This window comes from Anser brachyrhynchus (genome assembly GCF_964034855.1).
Source record: "Anser brachyrhynchus genome assembly, chromosome: 7".
NCBI classification, from domain to species: Eukaryota; Metazoa; Chordata; class Aves; order Anseriformes; family Anatidae; genus Anser; species Anser brachyrhynchus.
This window is the reverse complement of record NC_137701.1, coordinates 21,957,603-21,975,428: the sequence shown is the minus strand read 5'-3', so window position 1 is coordinate 21,975,428 and position 17,826 is coordinate 21,957,603. Positions and strand designations below refer to the sequence as shown.

General features: G+C 40.6%; 2 protein-coding genes across 12 annotated transcripts in view; one reads left to right on the top strand and one right to left on the bottom strand.

The window, feature by feature from the left end:
• LOC308198518 (uncharacterized protein) overlaps positions 1-17,771 on the bottom strand; it is a 196,227-nt gene extending 178,456 nt beyond the window's left edge. Inside the window, exons 1-3 of one of the 2 annotated variants that reach the window (XM_080601043.1) lie at positions 14,389-17,771; positions 14,057-14,132; positions 10,006-10,142 (exon numbers count right to left, since the gene is read on the bottom strand). In XM_080601043.1, coding sequence (XP_080457169.1) covers positions 10,006-10,121 — 116 coding nt within the window. In that variant the 5' untranslated portion in view covers positions 10,122-10,142; positions 14,057-14,132; positions 14,389-17,771. Of the gene's footprint in view, positions 1-10,005; positions 10,973-14,056; positions 14,133-14,388 lie in introns of those variants that run through there. The other variant, XM_080601044.1, reaches the window with a different exon arrangement.
• Positions 1-17,826, top strand: part of B3GALT1 (beta-1,3-galactosyltransferase 1) — a 160,829-nt gene that overhangs the window by 134,675 nt on the left and 8,328 nt on the right. The window contains exon 5 of one of the 10 annotated variants that reach the window (XM_080601018.1): positions 392-563. The exons of the other annotated variants lie outside the window; for them this stretch is intronic. The gene's annotated coding sequence lies outside the window, so the exon portion shown is untranslated. The remainder of the gene's footprint in view (positions 1-391; positions 564-17,826) is intronic. 10 annotated transcript variants of the gene reach the window in all.

Below are 17,826 nucleotides of genomic sequence, written 5' to 3'. Positions count from 1 at the left end.
TGAGCTTCCTGGAAATCTCAGCATCTCTTTCAAACCCCCACTAGTCACAGAAGTAGAGTTCAGAATGATTCCAATGGGAGTTGTGTCTGCATAAGGATAATGAGACCAGAAATGTCTTTGAATAAGAAATAGCCCAACTTTAAGATAATTACCTGACACCAGAGCTTTTAAGAGTAAAATGACACATTTTCTTTTGAAGTTTTAAAAGAATTCTAAATCTAAATCTATCAACTTAAGCAATGTTCTGCTTATTTTATTTTGAACCTTTGATATCATCAAACAAAAAACACTTTGGGTCAGAGTTGCTCAACTGAATTTGACTTAACATTTTTAAACATAGATATTTGAAGTCTACATTCAAATTTCCAAGTTTAATTGATATGCCTTTTAGAAAACTGGAGGAAAAATAATACCCTGAAAGACAACTTTTCCAAGAGAAACCTGAAGCAAGCAAGGTGACGCAGAAACCTTCATTCTCATCCCAGTGACCCTGATCCTCCTTGTTTGAGAATGCTGCCTGAGCAACAAACAATGGCAAGGAGCCTGTATCACAGTCCTGCATTGTAAGTGCTTGGAGATAGCATAAAAAAATCTGTATTCCTCCATTCAGTTTGGAAAAATATTCACAGCAATCTAAAGCAATCTAACATATTACATAAAACACAGACAAAGGATTCTGTAGCCGTAACACCAGAGGCTGAAGGAGACAATGTGCCCTGGTGTTGCGGCTTTTGGGAGGCTGGAGAATGCTAGAAAAGTTGTGCAAAGGACTTTGTATCCTATGTGCACGTGCACACACAAGTATAAATGCGCTGACTAGCTCACAACTGAGGTCAGCTTCCACTTGTACTGAGTCCACAGTTTTACAAACCTGGTACCCACACCTCACAGAGGAAGCGAGCACTGATATTTCCAAATAACTGCCTGCAATTTATGTTCTTCCATTAGGCTTCGACGTGTATGTGTGGTTTTGAGAACATTGTCCAGAACAGCTTTGCTAAAATATAAGACTTCATTATTTTCAATACTTAGCATGGTTATAACTGAAAACAAACAAGCAAAATAAAGTAGATTTTATGGGCTGTTTTTTTCTGTTTTGCTTTTTTTTTTTTTTTTTTCAAGTGATTGGAAGCAACTGTTTGTTCCAAGTTCAGAAAAGACAGTCCCTCCAACAGTGCTAGAGAAATTTGGAAAGAGAACTTTTTGTATAAAATGGAAGGGCAGGAACCCCGGCGATGTGACTGACAATATGATCAGACCTTCAGCTTTACACAGTGTGTGCCAGCATCATCAGTGTTAGATCACCGACGCGGGTGATTTTCTGATAGACAAATAGCATTGTCATGAGAGTGTGCATTAGACAACTGCTGGGTACATTTCTTTTGATAACTTCAGCTGTAACTTTATCTCAGATCTTAATTTTAAAATCTAGAGCTGTCATTTGTCTGAGAGGTGTTTAGGCTTGCTTTAAAATCATTACACTTTTAATGCTAACCTGCTGGCACTAAGAAGCATTTGCAGTGAATGTTTTATTCAACAAGACTTAAGAGAGAGTTTTGTCAGATGTGCTTCCTGTCATCCTTTATTACATTAGATCTTTTGATATTTGAGCAGAAGACTTAGAAATAAAGATGAAGGTCAGTGAAATGGGAGGAATATAAAATTTCTTTCACTATTCCTGTTTTCATATTGTCCATCAAAACCACAATTTGAAAATGTCAGATAACAAGGGTTTTATTTTTAATTGCTTAACTGTATCATACTACAATAACTTAATGACTATACGGAATATTTATCATGAGAAACAGGGATTACAGTCAGACAGTTCTCCTAGATTACTGTTCATTATACAGGCAATTCAGGTCTAGTTAGGCAGCTTGTGTGATTTGGTATTTTCAAAGGAATGTCCCCATCTATTAGAAAACAAAAGCAAATATTTAAAGGTTTAGAGTTCAGATGAGCATTTTAATTTTTGAGACTGCAATAGTGAGCTGTAAATCTCAAGTGAACAGACACTCTTTCTCCAGATATTCAGTGCTTACATTCCTAGTCACACGCAGAAATCAAAAATAAGATATATTTAAGTATTTCAAACCTTAAAAATGTAATTTAAAAAAAAAAAAAAAAACTTTCACATCTAAAGATATTCAGATCTGAATTTACATGGCTGCTGGGGTTCCATTCCTTTCTAAATTCCAATCATTATTTTTTCCATCACTTTAAACAATATCCTCATTAAATCAGATGCAGATTTTTAGCTAAAGCCCCCCCCCAAATGAAAGTTGCACTGATCAACAGCTATTACAACTATCTAATGAGTTATATTAGACTCTAGACATCTACTTTTACATCTGCCTCAACATCTCCATTACTAACACCATCCATCTTATAGAGTCATTTCATCAGAAACAGACTATTTTCCTTCCCAGTGCAGACTAGATGTAGCAGTTGATACAAAGGATACAAAGCTGTATGTGCAGTGGCTGCTCTAGCTTAATTGACATTTGGGAGAATTTGATTGTGACTTTATTTTGACTACTTTCTCTCATTTATGTGCTGCAAGTAAATCACGACAGATAGCAAAGCACAAAACAGAGTGGACTTGTATGCAGGAGCATCAGAAGTCCACCATCAGGATTTCTACAATTTTGTTTGTGGTTTGAGGTCTGCTTAATTTTAACATCGATCTTTTTCTAATGCAGAGTAAGGACTCTAAAGGTCTTATTTACTTTGAAAATAATGGTGTTCATATTAAAATGCCTGAGGACATGAGAATCTTGACCTAGGTGCAGTCCAGTTCCTTGCTACCATTTGTTGTAAAGTTTAGCTGCTACCATAGTGCCAATAAATTAAGAAGACAGCATCTTGCTTCTAAAAAAATATTTTATAGCAGCAACAGGCAGACATGCTGGACATGGTGATGGGACAGAGGTGACAATGACCATTAGGTAGTAATGTAAAAGAATGTATAGTCAATGGCGAGTTGAAAAGTGCGGGTCCTCTTTGACTTAGCCACTGCTTATTTTAATATTTACAAGATACGATACCATATACAAGGAATATAAAATTCCCATCTGGTATTTGAAATCCCAGAAGCCTGAGTGGCTCTTTAAATGGATCATATGTTAAAATTGGAATAGCCAGATGCTACATTCACAAAGTCAGTGTTCTGCATCTTCTTAAAATCCAAGAGCTGCCACTGCTAAATCTAGTCTGTCAGTATCGAACCATTTATCAGTTAAACAGCATAACTTTTACCAGAGAAATAAAGCATTGTGTGTTGTGGGATACAAACAGGCATGCACTGCCCAGGCCAATTATAGGCACAGGAGGCAGAAAACCAGGCATCGACAGGACTTTCAAAGGACTTTGGTAAATTAGCCTTTCCAGAGAAGACAGGCTGCACTTCTCACATTTGGAGTCTGTGGCCTCGCAGTCACTGCTGGTAGGGAGCTGCAGATGTCCAGTGGTTAACTAGCCTTCCATGAGGCAACACAGGGGCCGTAGTAAAAAGCTGTATTTCTTAGGACTATATCTAACATACCAGACCAGGCTCAATTCAAAACACATGCTGACAAAAATAACTAATATCATAGCAGGCCTGAAAACATACTAGAAACTTACTGTGCAGACAATTCAGAAGTATTTAATACTATTCTGTGTGCCCTTAAGGAGGACACTAAGCAACCCAGAGCTTGCAAACATCCAAAGACTCATCCCAGTAGAGAGAAAACAGAGATGATAGCATGCCAGCAGCACAAGAAGTTTGAGACGCAACTCATTTATATCTTTAAATGTCAAGGCTGTATCTTGGAACTGTATCCATATGTGCACATGATCTTAGAGCTGAGAGAAGAACCAGCAGCAGAAAGGAAGAATCTCTCCTCAGCTAACCTCTGACAACATTGGTTGCGTAAATGCTATTTACACAGCGAGGTCCAGACAGACTGCAATCAAAAAAATCTCACAAAATCAAGAAGAAAGACAGCCACGGTCCTCGCCAAAAACCCTTTCATTAGCCTCTGAGTAAGCACTGCACTCTAAGCTGCATGCAAACTCCGAGTCCATCTAGCGGATCTCAGCAATGAGATACCTGGGCTAGTTTTGTTCCCTGAAGGTCTTTTCCTGTGCACCAAGATACAAACAGCTGCATTGTTTGGGCAAAGTCTGTGCTATAACACTCAATTCAAGATGCATCTGTTAAGGGCAGATGAAGAAAACTCCAGGTGATATTACCAGGCGTCTATTGTAAATCTAAGAACTCCTCCCAGATATGATGCCTGACAGAATGCAGAGCAGCAAATAAGCTGCATACCCAGTGTTAGCTGGCTGAGAGTACTTCTGCAATCACCTTGCTCTTGCTCATCAGATCATTAAATTACTTAATATCCACTGGACATCAAGAAAAAGCGTCCATCAGGCAGGAGCGCAGAAAGTGTATTATTAGGCTGCATGCAGTCACAATTAATATAAACACCTCACTGAGCATCTCTTGTACCATTCATTGCCCTTGAAAGTTTAGGATTTTCCCAGACTGTGAAACCCCCTGAAAAAGTTTAACTGCACGTATGTGTGCTCTATCACTTCTAGAAGTGAGACACAGGACAGGAACGTTTGGCTTCATGGAAGCATGCCAAAACATAACACTACCTGTGTTCACGTTGCTGCTACCCTAAACCTGTAGCAGCTAAAGTCATTATTGACTTCTGAAACCTGGTCACAATTGTTGTGCTAAAACTGCTACACTGACCAGCCATTGCAATTAAAGATGGAGGGGAACTCAACACGGTTATCCTTAACGTGCTTACTCTCTTCTCCACTGCATTGCACTTTGGAGCCAAGCTGGGCAGTGTGGTGGCACCAGCATTCACCACTGCTTCCATGGAATGGGTATCCTGCTTCATAGCTTGTTGGATGAGAGGGGATATGCAAGCACTGCAATTGGAAACGAGACACCGCCAGGCAATCACACTCCCATTAAATTCAGTTGCATTTAGATGGCCAAATTTTGTATAAAACATGTAATAAAGGGATAGTAGATGTGCTAATCAAAAGTATTTTTCCTAGGAAGAAAGAAATGATTGAAATAACAAACTACAGCATGTTGTTACAGTCTTGTGGTCTTGACAAAGTTGTATTGAAACACAAAGTCATAGTGCTAATTTTTTTTTCTTTCATTCCCTGGCATTTAATCTCAAATGTCAATAGTAAAGCTATAACAAAATGAATTTAATAGGCTATGCAGGCACTCGAGATCAACTGCCAAATGGAAAAGAAAGGCAGAATTGAAATGCCTTGCTATATTACTTTTCTGCATGTATCAGAAAAAGTTACAGCTAAACAACTTCTGAAAAGTACTGATAAAGTAACTTCACTTCTGCGCACAGGTTTTCAGAGACTTAAAGATTGGTGCTCGGCTCTCTGAACGCCCCCCCATCCACACCTCCATTTCCCCCTGGGTGCAGTGGGATTTCTCGGGTGGGAAGGACTAGCAGAGACCCCGTCCCCCGTCACTTTGCTCCTGTGGCGCTGGCACATTTTGGCTTGGTGAGATACAGCCTGTGGGAGGGAGATGAGAGGAAGGGAGTGCAGAGATGGCTTTGCTACATCCAGGTCTCATCTCTGACCTCATGCTGCAGCTGCACACAGCCAGCCCCGCCGCCTAAGTCTGCGTGAGGGTGTCCTCACCAGCAAACCTCACCCAGGGAGCAGAGGAAGCAACGTCCTCCCCTCCCACCAAAGCTGCCTCATCATTTGGCAAAGAATGAAAGGTTCAGGATGAGAGAGAACGTGTTTGATAGTTTTACCCAGTGGTGATGACACCAGCGGAGATGATTTAATTGTTCTAGTACCTATTTTTTGGAGTGGTTTCCTATGAGGACTGTAAAATGCATAATCCATCCTTATGGAAGATTGCCCATTCCCTCTGAAGGGCAGTTATTAAACAGCAGATGCCTGGGGGCACTGTTCTGTGATAGAGGCCTACTTTATGAATGGTGTTCGAGGCTACAGATGTCAGCTGTATAAAGACAACTCTCTGCAGTCTCTCTCTCCCTCCAGAACTTGAACTGCTGGAGTGTGCTGAAATTTTAAGACTTTCTTTGGTGTCTCCAGAGGTGTACAGGCAGAGGGTAGATGTCTTAGAATACAAAATCTTGTGCTGCAGTCTCTGGCTTTGTGATCCAAAGCAAACTTTTTTGTCTTCCTTTTTATTTTATCTACAGGGGTGGCTGGCAAATGACCTACCTCTCAATTCAATATATCTACTTTTAGAAACTTGCAGTTTTGTTCCTGTCACTGCTGGTTTCATCATTCCTCAAATTAAAAGATGATATGTCTAAACTTTTAGTTACTTGACCAAGGCAACTGAGAAATCATTTTTCACATATGATACAATCTGATGGCTTTTCTTCCATGTGTGTCAGATACAACCATAATTTACAGGTTGTTTCCCGCCAGCCAAGATAATAATTTGGTGTTGTCTGAGGCAGAAAATCCTTTTGGTGGTCCTAAAACAGCATATAGGGAACCTAAAAAAAAAGTCTGTATATTTTGTCTGTTCTCATATCAGTAAGATATTGGAAATCTCATCTCTTCTCCTTCCAGACATCCTAAATTAGTAAGCCTACTGTCATTTAGCTTGTCAGATTACTCTAAAAAACAGTTCTTGTTGTTTTGGAGGATGTTTGCCATTTTTTGTAGCTCATGGCAAAGTAATATTCTTACATGTGTTTTTCGTACAAACTGTCATTTTGAAACATCTAAAAAATATTATATGATATTGAATATCCTGCTCTGTCCTTCTACATGGCAAGGACAGTTGTAGTAGTTTATTAAAAAGACACTGTATCACCATAGTGAAATTGCTTTTATTGTCATAAATTCAGTACACTAATTTCAAGTCACCACCATTTTGTCTGGCTAGTCCCTGCAACAAAATGTGTTTATGTTGAACAAGTTAAAGCTGGAAGATGAGTGAGATGATTGACTTGCGCCAACATTTTTTTTTTATCTCCGAACCTCTTCATATTGGAAGCTTTCTAGATTACAGTGAATACATTGTGTATACACGCCACTCCCAGGGGGTAACTTTTTCCCTAATGTATTTAATCATTCTCAAAATCCTGAGAATGAGAAGGTGAATCATTCTGCCATTTTGTTCCTAGAGAAGGTGCAGTATATACCAGGTTTAGTTTGAAGACAAGTGTCAACAGGAAGAAGACTCAGATAAGAATCCAGAGAAAAACTACCCACTCTAATTAGAAAATTTGGTGATCTACCTTACCTCACTTTTATCACTATTTATTATATACCTTCATTTAGATGCAAGAAGTTATTTTTTAAAGTTTCCTGGGAAATCTCAAAGCCAAAATATTTTTCAAAAGGTAATAAATGATTTAATTGCAACCATGGAAGTAAATTGTACACTAGAGAAAAATCACAGGCAGATCCAAAGCAAAACCAAAGCCAACCTGAGGAATGTAGTGACTTAGCTTTGAGGTACAGAACTAAAAAGGATCAGCTGCATATTGGCTCTTACCATCCTAATGGTGGACACTTTGACCAATGTTTGGAGTGAAAACATACCGAATTTCATCACTCTCAAAACATTTGGATGGAACTTGTTAATACAGTTGGCCTGATGACAGAGGCTTGACCCTACAAGCGAGAAGTGCAAGGACCTGATGAGAGTGATTGATATGGATATGCTATCTTCAAAACTGTGCTTTGGGATTTCAGTTTGCCACGACATTATATAACCCTTGGCAAGTGACAAGCAGTCTATCCCTCGTTACACCATCTGGAGGAAAAAACAACAGCAAAAAAGCCCTGACATACACATTCTGTTTTGGCAAAGGCACGTGTGGGAGAATTGCCTACCTGAGCCAAGAGCTGTCTTCTGCTTCTAAAAAGAATCTGGCTGATTCAGAAGCTTGTGACAGCCCCTCACCATGTTTCCATTTTACAACAAAATCAGAATATCACATTGATCTTTCAAGTAGTGGCACATTCTCAAACACTGTACTATTCATGCCCTTTAAAACTGCTATATGCATGAACAAGTTTCCTTTTAAAATCCAATTATGTTTCCAGTTTAAGTTCTGAAGTGATCTCAGGAGAGTCAAGGGATACAAAGAATCATTAGATATTGTGAAAACAAATTTTTAAAAAAATCAAAAAAAGGATAAGTGTGTTTTGTTTTGTTTTGTTTCTTAATTCTCAAATACTTGAATTGATTTCCAAAACATCCCAGCCATCACTGAAAGTTCAACCTAAATATTTAATAGGCAAGCAAAGGCTTTTTGTTACATTACTTGTTTTCAGCTGATGCAAGAACAGAGGATCTATTTGTATGGTCTTATTCTGGTGGAAAGAAACCTTGGGGACGCTGCTATAGTCTCAGGTACAAAAAGGGGAGCCCTCAGCCCTCTCACAGTCATTTAAGGCAGGAGTGAGGCCATGAAAAGGGGTCTGCCCTGCTTTGCCCCAGCCTCTTGCTTCAGGCCCCTGATGTCCCTTAGCTATGTTGATCCAGACTTTTGCATGGCTGGGAGGCAAATCTGACTGGGGAATGGATCTGACTAAAAATAATCATTGACTGTTAACACGTGGATATTTCTGTGGTGGTGATGGCTTACACACACAAACCGTGGCTCTAATTTCCCAGGTGCAGGCACAAAGAACCATCTCCCAGCTTGCTCTAATGCAGCACTCAGGCACTGAAGCACACTTCTCCAAAGAGGAGCCACATGCAGCTGAGGAGAGGCAAAGCGACCCTTCCTCCTCACTGCCCCTGCCCACACATGAGGACTGTCACTTTTCCCCATCACCAAGAGATGCTTGTCCCCTGGAGGGCTGTGGCCAGGCTGCGAGAAGGCCATGGCCTGGCTGCCGGAGGGCTGTGGCCCAGCTGCTAGAGGGCCATGGCCTGGCTGTTCAAGGGCCATGGCCTGGCCACTGGAGTGCCATGGCTTGGCTACCGGAGGGCCATGGCCCAGCCAAGGTGCAGGATGTCCCCATGGGCAGCGTGGGCTGCCCCACGACCCAAGGGTGGGCAGCCTGGCCCTGCCACGCACCCCACAGCACCTTCCTCTGACCCCTTCAGCTGCTCCGCAGCTCTTCCATCAGCAAATTTGTGTGGCCAATCTTTAAACTGACCAAAAATAAAAGGGAGCGTATGAACTTTATATTGTCATATGTGAATGAACAAATAAAACACCTTTTCTGCAGGAGGTAGGTGTGGCAAGGGGTAGAGACAGAGGGAAGATGATCAGGAATAGGGGTTAGGAAAAGTTAAAGAAATAAGAAATTTGAAAGCAGATCATTTTGGAAAGCTATTTGACCTTTATTTGATCCAGCCAGCGCACAGGGGGAAGAACAGGAATGGAATTATTTTCCCAAATTCATGTGTATTTTTCATAGAATGAATTAATGCCTCATTGAAAAGGTGATTTGCAGTTGGCATTTAAGGCAGCCTTGCTGCCTGGCTTTGGAATTATTCCCATTGTTGTTCGCACAAAGGGAAAATAAACTCAACCACTTGGCTTCCTTTTCCCTGAAATGTATGTCTAAGATCACAGCTTAGAAAAGAAACTAAATGGCAGATGGCAACATCTCTGCAAAGTATGTGCACACTGAGCTATACAGGCTGGCAAATTAATTTGTTGATAGAAAATGACAGAGAAAGAGGGCTTTTCTTAGAGCATGAAAGAATGATAAAAAATTGAAGCTCTCTTTAGAAAGTCTTGGGCAGCTCTTTGACTATGTGTGTTGTTACCACATAGTCAAAAGAAAATATCAAGAAATTATTTACATGCCTTTGCTGTGGGGTATTACTCTTCATTGCACTAGTAGCAAGAAAGGCTTTTAGAGAATAATGTGAAATTGTGTGTACTGAGGTTGTCTGCCTTTCCCTCACCTTGAGCCACACTGCATGGGGGGCTTCACAGCGTGCACCCAGGCACGGGTCGGGCAGACATCCCCTGCCTCTCCTGCAGCCCTTACCCGTCTCTGAGGGAGAGTGCCAGGAAACCAGTTCTTTCCTCCCTCACAGCAGGGCAAAGGGGTGCTGATGTTTGCATCACTCCTCGTGATTTCTGGCTTTTTCCGTACGAGTGCATCAGTGTGCACCTTTCTGCTCACTAGACAGAAAGAAAGCACCAAAGGATCACTGGCTGTGTCTTCTGATGGACTCACCCGTGAAGCTATGTCTCTCCCATGGCCCAAGTGATTCCACAACAGTTGGCCCGACAGCTGTTTATTGCATTTCATATCATTTTTGCTTCATGCTGCCTTTGATATCAGAATAGCTGGAAAATAAATCAAACCACAGATTACTGAGTACTTTAAAATCTCTTTTGTTCAAGAGATACCTCAGATTAAAATAACACTGAGAGGAGACTGCCAAAAGCAGAGGAAACATTTGGGACATTGAGGGAGACCTGCACAGAGTTCAAACATGCTCAGGAGAATCCCTGTTGTTTCTAGTGATGATACGAAACAAACACCTTTCTCCAGAGAAGGTCTGAGGTCATGTTGTTTATATAGCAATCTCTTCTGATTCCGCTTAAAGACCCAAACCCCGAAAGTTTGGAAAATGAACAAAAGGAGGGTTTAATCTTATGTTGCTTCTATAAGAAACAGTCTCCCAGAAGAATGTCTCTCTGTGAAACAGCTCTATTTAATTCTTACAACCCTGAGGTGTATATCAAGATTTTGGACCCTAAACTTGCTTGGCAGATTTTATTACTGTGTTACCTGCCTCCTTGGGGTATACAGCTTCTCAGTGAGCTTGTGTTTGTAAAGCTCTTGAAGGTTCATAGATGGAGAACTAAGAGAAGCAATCTATATTTTTACACTGCGTCCATGTACCTTCTTTCTCCTTAAGGCTTGGCCTTCAATACGCGGATAACTAAGGTATGATATGATTCCCCTTGGGCAAAGTGACAGAACATATTTCCTATTTATTGCTTCACAGAGTTGATTTCTATCAGCAGTGCAATACATTTGTACTGAAGCAGAAGCCAACACATCCCAAAGAAAAGCACATGGTAGAAAGAGAGTTGAGTCTGCTGAGCTGTATGGGCATGAGGGTGGGCGCCCATCCCCTGGGCCAGGGACACCACCAGTGCAACGCACCACAGCGCAGCAGCAGGGCCCTGAGCGATGCTGCACACACGCCGCTGTGGGATCTCTGGAGCAGCACTGTAACCACAGGCTTTACCCACACCACAGTAGAGTCTAGGTAAGCGTCAAGCTGTGAGGAAGAAGACTGCTTTCCCTGCTTTTCAACTCTGAATATGCTTGAGGCCATCCTTCATATAATGCTGCTTTGCATATGTTTTGAGAAATCCTTCAATATAGACAATGAGTCTCCATTTACACCTATATCAGCCCACTAGGGACCACGTGGTTACAGGTGGAGAAGCCAACTGGAGAGTCTCCAATTATCCTGAGAAGTCACAATTGCAATGGTTATGCTTCCATGGTCACAACAGGAAAAAAAGAAGGGAAAGTGTGCTGGCAGCATAATGAGCCCACAGACATGGGCCCTGTTATGCTTAGGGAAAGAAAGACAAATACACGTGCACTCACTATAGGAAAAACTGCTCGGCTATTTTCCTAGTTACCAGTCCTGGCAAATACCCCTAATTAGGAAGACTCACAGACAGAAGATGTAAGAAACCAGAGTTAGTATTGCTGACTACTCACGCTGGTCTTTGGGATTTGAAATTTATGCTCCCCCGTGAAAACTTCAGAAGTACATATGAATAACATCTCTAATGACATAGGTGATAAAAGTGAGTTGAAATAGGATTTCAGATGTACTCTTTACCAGAATACAGTTCTTCCAGCAGCCTTATTAGACACCACAGGTGATCAGCCACATTCCGTCCAGCCGGGAGGCAGAGTTATTAACTGTTCCCCAATAACAGTTTGTGAGAAAACTTCCTCAATTTTTGCCTACAACAACTCCCACAGGCCTCAAGTGAAACTCTGATCTGATCACAAACAGAAAACCTGTTGACTGGCTGCTTTCTGCAGAGACACCCAAGTTTCTTTCACTGAGACTAATGGACAGTGTTTGCAACTTTCACAATGGGAATCAAATGGTATTAAAAAGACACGCTTTGGGGGAAGAGGATGACTATGTAAGCATCTATGTAAGTTATAAGCATCACTGATACCCCAGGATGGGCTTGCAGTTTAGCTGAGGAGGCAGCAACTCATTTATGATCCCCAGTAGTATTGTCAAACTCCTCTCACTTGGGGACACAATTTCCTGATCTTCTGAAACATCTTGGGCAAGCGAGGACAAGTTTACTCTTTTGGATTCACAAGGATATATGTTTACCCATTTACTTCAGCATCAACTCCTTCATTTGATTCACCCAAAAATCTTCAGTTGCTAAGAGCCCATTTTTAAATCCGTGCCACAGGAGAGACAGCCTCTTGTGCTGAGTGAATGTTCTGTAAATGTCCAAGTATAACGTCATATAATGGTCCTTTCAGCGGTAAGCTTCTGGAACCTAAATGCTGACAAACTGACTGGGGTCATGTCTGTTAAATGCTCCATATGTGCTGGTTGAAAGAGCCTGACACTACCTTCCTCTCAAATGTTAGTAGTTTGGCAAAAACACTCTTTTGCAGCTCAGTTCAATCCCGAGTAAAAGCAGATTTTCATTTATTGCATTTATTTTTTAAGTTTAACAAAACCCCATCTGCCATTTAGTTATGACTGAAAAGAAACATACTTCCAGTCTCCTTTGTAGAGGCAGGCAGATACAGGCAGCAGTGGTGGGTGCTGGCCTCAGCTGGACTGAGCTGCCCCAAGTGGGCTGGAGAGCTCCTGCCCCAGCGGTGGGCACACAACAAAGCACCCCTCCATGCGCTCACGGCCAAGCCAGCACAACGCCATTCCCCCCATGGAAAGAGGAGGCAAACCCCACTTTTCCCTGTTCCTTCTCTACCAAGTAACGTGTGTCCGTCCAGCAGGCACAGCCAGCCCTGCCAGCCTTAAGCACTGCAGGTGGGAGGGGAGCAGGGCAGCGCCCCGGGGACAGAAAGCCGTGCCTGACAAAGCGCTCCAAAAATTGGGGAATTTCAGCCATGACTAACCAATTACCACCTCCCCAAAAAAGTGTATGTCCAGGAAATATTTTTCACATATTGGAGAATAAGTCATCTAGCTGAAGTATGCCTCATATTTTCCAGGTCGGTGACAAAACTCCTTAGTTTATATATTTACTGTTTATGTTACAGTTCTGTGAGAGACTGGCAGGTGTGATTTTGAAAGAAAGAGCTTGCCTTAAATGGATCACAGCTACTCCACCAAGGGAATTAGAAGCTTCAGTCATATAATCACAGAATCTCCCGAGTTGGAAGGGATCCACAAGGACCAGTGAGTCCAACTCCTGGCTCCACACAGTCAAGCCTAATGTATATAAAACTCATAGTGAAAGGTGCTCCACAGCACTGCTTCACATTAACCACTGTAATGCAAACTTGAAAAAACTGCAACCTGTTCCTGAATGGACAGAGCTAGACTCTGGGACCTTCTTGACACAACAAATATTTCCAGAGAAAAGAAAATAAATGCCCACATGGCCACAGTCACAGTGTCACCACATCCAACAGTGTCCTTGGACATCTTACAGATAAAAAGCTGTAGCTAGCTATTTTGTGATCACTAAACTCACTTTTTGCAAAAAGTTTCTAGTCTTATTGTTGTGGAGAAAATGAGAAATTAAGTGAATTCAAGCCATTTTTTAGCCTTTAAAAATACCTCTGATTTTGAGCAACTGTATTTTTGGGTTTAGGAATACACTTTGCTCCCTTTCTGGAACAAGGAAGCAACCATCTCATAGACATCCCAAGATGATGAAACAGCTATAAGGCATCTTTCTTGAATAAGAACATATGATTTTTGAATCTAACACTTGCAGAGTTTGGCCACTAAGGCTTTGCACTGAGGACTGGACATGCCCATCAAAACTCTGGCCTCAGTACAAATGGAAAATGCCCTCTATGTATCACTTGGAAGAGACATACTTACACTCATGTTACACCTTTTAATATCTTCAAGAGAAATACTGACATAATGTTCATAGTCTCCAGAAATCAATGTCCTCCTAAAAAAAAAAGCCCAGGAATAGCTTCAGATTACAAGATTTGGCTCTCTTCTCAATTCGTTACAACAAATATAGTCATTGTACCTATACAACTGAGATAGGGAAGAATCCCTTCAGTAAATGTCAATCAATAATAGCTACACTCTGAGATTATAAATACGTATTTATATATAGCAATAACCAATGTTTGGAGCCTGAGCTGTCCCCAGTTTTGATTAGGTTAAAAAGCAAAGTTCCCAAGCATCACAGCAGATACCTGAATGAGCAGGTTCAAAACCCTTTTAGAACTTTTCCCAGTAAATCCAAAAGTTGAAATTTGTGTTTTTCCTCCAATGCTCTCCGGGTAGGACAAGAGTTATGAGAAACAGACTCATTATCCAGTTCAATGAGTTACCATCACCACAGACCTTGTAAGTGTGATTTCAGGTGTTCCAGTTTTCACCTAATTGTTACTCCTCCTGTTTGTGACAAAGATTAATTAAGAATGGCTGTACTGCTAGGGTAGGCACCTGTATAATCACAGCCATTGTCATCTGTTCTTAGTGTCATAACCCAGACCACCACATCACAGACATCACCATGAAAACTAAGGAAATGAAATAGTGAAATTTAAGACGGTTAAGACGTGAACAGCAGTATAGTTGATTTCAAACACATTACTTGAATGTAATTTAACCTACTGACTTTGGTAATGAATTATGTAAAATTGTTTAATGACTAACACATATTTTGTTAAAGCTGTTTTCTAAAGGCTTTCCCCTTCAGAGGAAAAAAAAAACCAAAAAAACAAAAAAAAACTCAAAGCCCTATTTTTCATCCTAAACTTCCATTAGATGAAAAATATTGTAACTGATTTGGTGGTGACATGAGCTAAGGAACCTTGCTGTGAGATTTCACAATAGAGCACAGCACAATAGCTAAAGAAAATGATGGTTGTGGCTATGGTAACCCAAAATGAAATATGTTATTTGCATCAGTTTATAACCATACTGGGATGCAATTTACACGTTACTGCTGTAACAGGGCATGATTGATGTAATCACAAATGACCTATCACATGAAGTCACAAAGTGTTTTTTAAAATTGTTTCTGAAAAGCATTCATGGGAAAAAAAAGCGCATGACACTTGACATCTCCTGGGCAACTTAAAAAAAAAAAAAAGAAGAAGAAGAAGAAAAGAAGAAGCAAAAAAGAAGACTTTAAAATTATTCTGTTATTTCAGTTCAAGTTATTTATTTCTTTTCTCTCCCTTTAGCTAGTGCTAAGAATATTTGCCTAAAATGCCTACTAATGCCTGCAGATTGGTACATCCCAAATCCTAATATGATTTTGAATTCAGTAAAATGTAGCTGTTAAGCATCTAGATTAATATCTGACCAAGCATAACCAAGTTTGCTAAAATTTAGAAACCCACCCACCCTACAATTGGTCCCCAGAGTGGGGCCTGCCCTTTCATCTCCTAGCACACGAGGTCAGCTGTGTGACACCACAGTTGGAGATGTGGGCGACTACACTGTCACAAACACATGATGACTGTGGTTAAGAGAGATGTTTAACAAAAAATAAGAACCGTGAAACAGCAATAGGGTTACTGAAAATGTAACGTTGAGGCATGTCAAACAGGATTAAAAAAATATTTCTTTTTCCTACAACACTTTTAAGAAATGATAATTTTTTTCTGTTTAGCAAACCAACTGTGAATGTTTTGCTCACAAGAAATACCCAAATCCAGACAGTCTGTGTCCAGTTTGGGCAAGCTTGAATCTTGATCTATCACTACTTCTTCCTCCACCAGCAGCACTGGGGGTTTTCCAAGGCTGGTTTTATTCAGTCAGGTTTATTAGCAAGAAAATGCAGGTACAGAACCCCACACAGCCACACCTGGTGCAGGCATTTCTCATCACCCCAAGAGAGGACAGCTGCTCCCAAGTCGTACTGAGGCTGATTACTATCACCTAACTCTCAGAGGAGCGCTCTCTGCCTATCAAAGTCACCGAAAGTTCTGGGAATGACCTAGTAGCTCTCAAGCCTCTCCCTGCTAAAAGCTGCAAAACTTGGATGGGATTGTATAGCTTCAAGTCTCCTGAAGTACAGTCCAAGCCAGAGCAAAAGGCTGCTCAAATCAACACTGAGTTTCCACCTCAGGACATCACCAGCCAAGAAATCGTCCCTTATGCCAAGCTTATGTTTCCTAACCAATAACTTGTCCCAGTCCCCTCAAGTCATGGCAAGTCTGATGTTGGTGTGGATCCAAATATTCCTAAATATTTCTTCCAACAGCTTGATCTTCTGTGATTCAAAACTGAGTTCACAGCTTAGTCATGGTAGAAACTGTTAATTTTCTAACTTGTAAATTATTCGATTTCGAAAAAATAGGTGGATCATTCTTAAGAAAGAGAAATGCAAAGCAAAGCAAATATAGTTTAATTGACTTACGTAAGCTGTCTCAGCAGTTCTTAGAAAAAAAAAGAAAATCCTATTTTTATAGACGTTTTCACTGAAAACATATAAAGTTGAAAACACAGAGTAGTGTTTTCACTCATAAGCGGACTCACTTTCAGTTTGAATAACATAACTGGTAAAAGACAGCAGTAGCTCTTCAAAGTTTGGGGAAGTTTCAGTAACATGGGAACATTTGCTGCAAATTTTAACTAGAACTTGCATTTTTCTATCTAAGATTTAGAACCTTTTCATAAAATTCCCTAATCCATAGTCATTCCTACTTTTCACTGGTATTAAGAATACGTAGTATATATTGAAAAATAATTTATAAATCCCAAACTGATTTCCAGAGATCAATTCTTCCTCTCAGTGTTGGAACACAGCATAAAACTTCTGCAAATCAGCATTCATGCAAAGAGAACTGTTAGCATGAAAGGACCACTTGTGCAAATACTTGGTCTTACATTTGCCCTGGGCAAAGTCCATCATCAATGTTTCTGTGAGCAAGGAATGATTCTCTATGTACAAATCGCATATCTTAAAACACAATCTGATTTTCAGAAAATGCTTGAAGGCACAGAAGGGAAGTGAGCCTCTTTTAGCATATGACAGCTGGGACCTCCCAAAGTGGAAGCATTGATTTTCCTAAAAAACCTGGACCTGAAATGAACGCTTGTACTTTCCTCCCACAGGCCGAGACTTTGGCTTCTACTTCTATTACAATCCCTTTCCACATATATTCTAGAAAGAAAGGTCTTCCTTTGCAGCTTTGATTTAGTTTCAGGCCCATTTCACTTGGGCACAGCAAAAGGATTTGGAGTATTTGAGAAACCTTCAAATGAAGTTGCTAGAGAAGAGCTCGCAATCTCCTGCTAAATCACCTATGCCATCTGTCCAGAATTTCCTCAAGAAATTACTATGAAAACATACAGCCAAGATCATAACAGTGTCCCCAGATTCCTTTGTAGATGTGTTCTTAATGTTTAGGGTAATTATCTTCTCAACAAGACTCAACAATAATCACAGACTTTTCCTTAGGTAATTTAAGGATTTCATAAATGGTGAAGACATTTCAGTGTCTTGGTCTATACACAGATGAAAGCCATGATTATAGAAAACTTACAAAAATCTATCTTCAGGGAAAATGAGGAGAGTTTGCTACATTTACTAAATAATTTAGCGGCTGCATTCCCTCCTTTTTTTCAGGGAAAGTAATAGGTCCATTTTGGCAGAGATGTGCAGTGTTAATTTG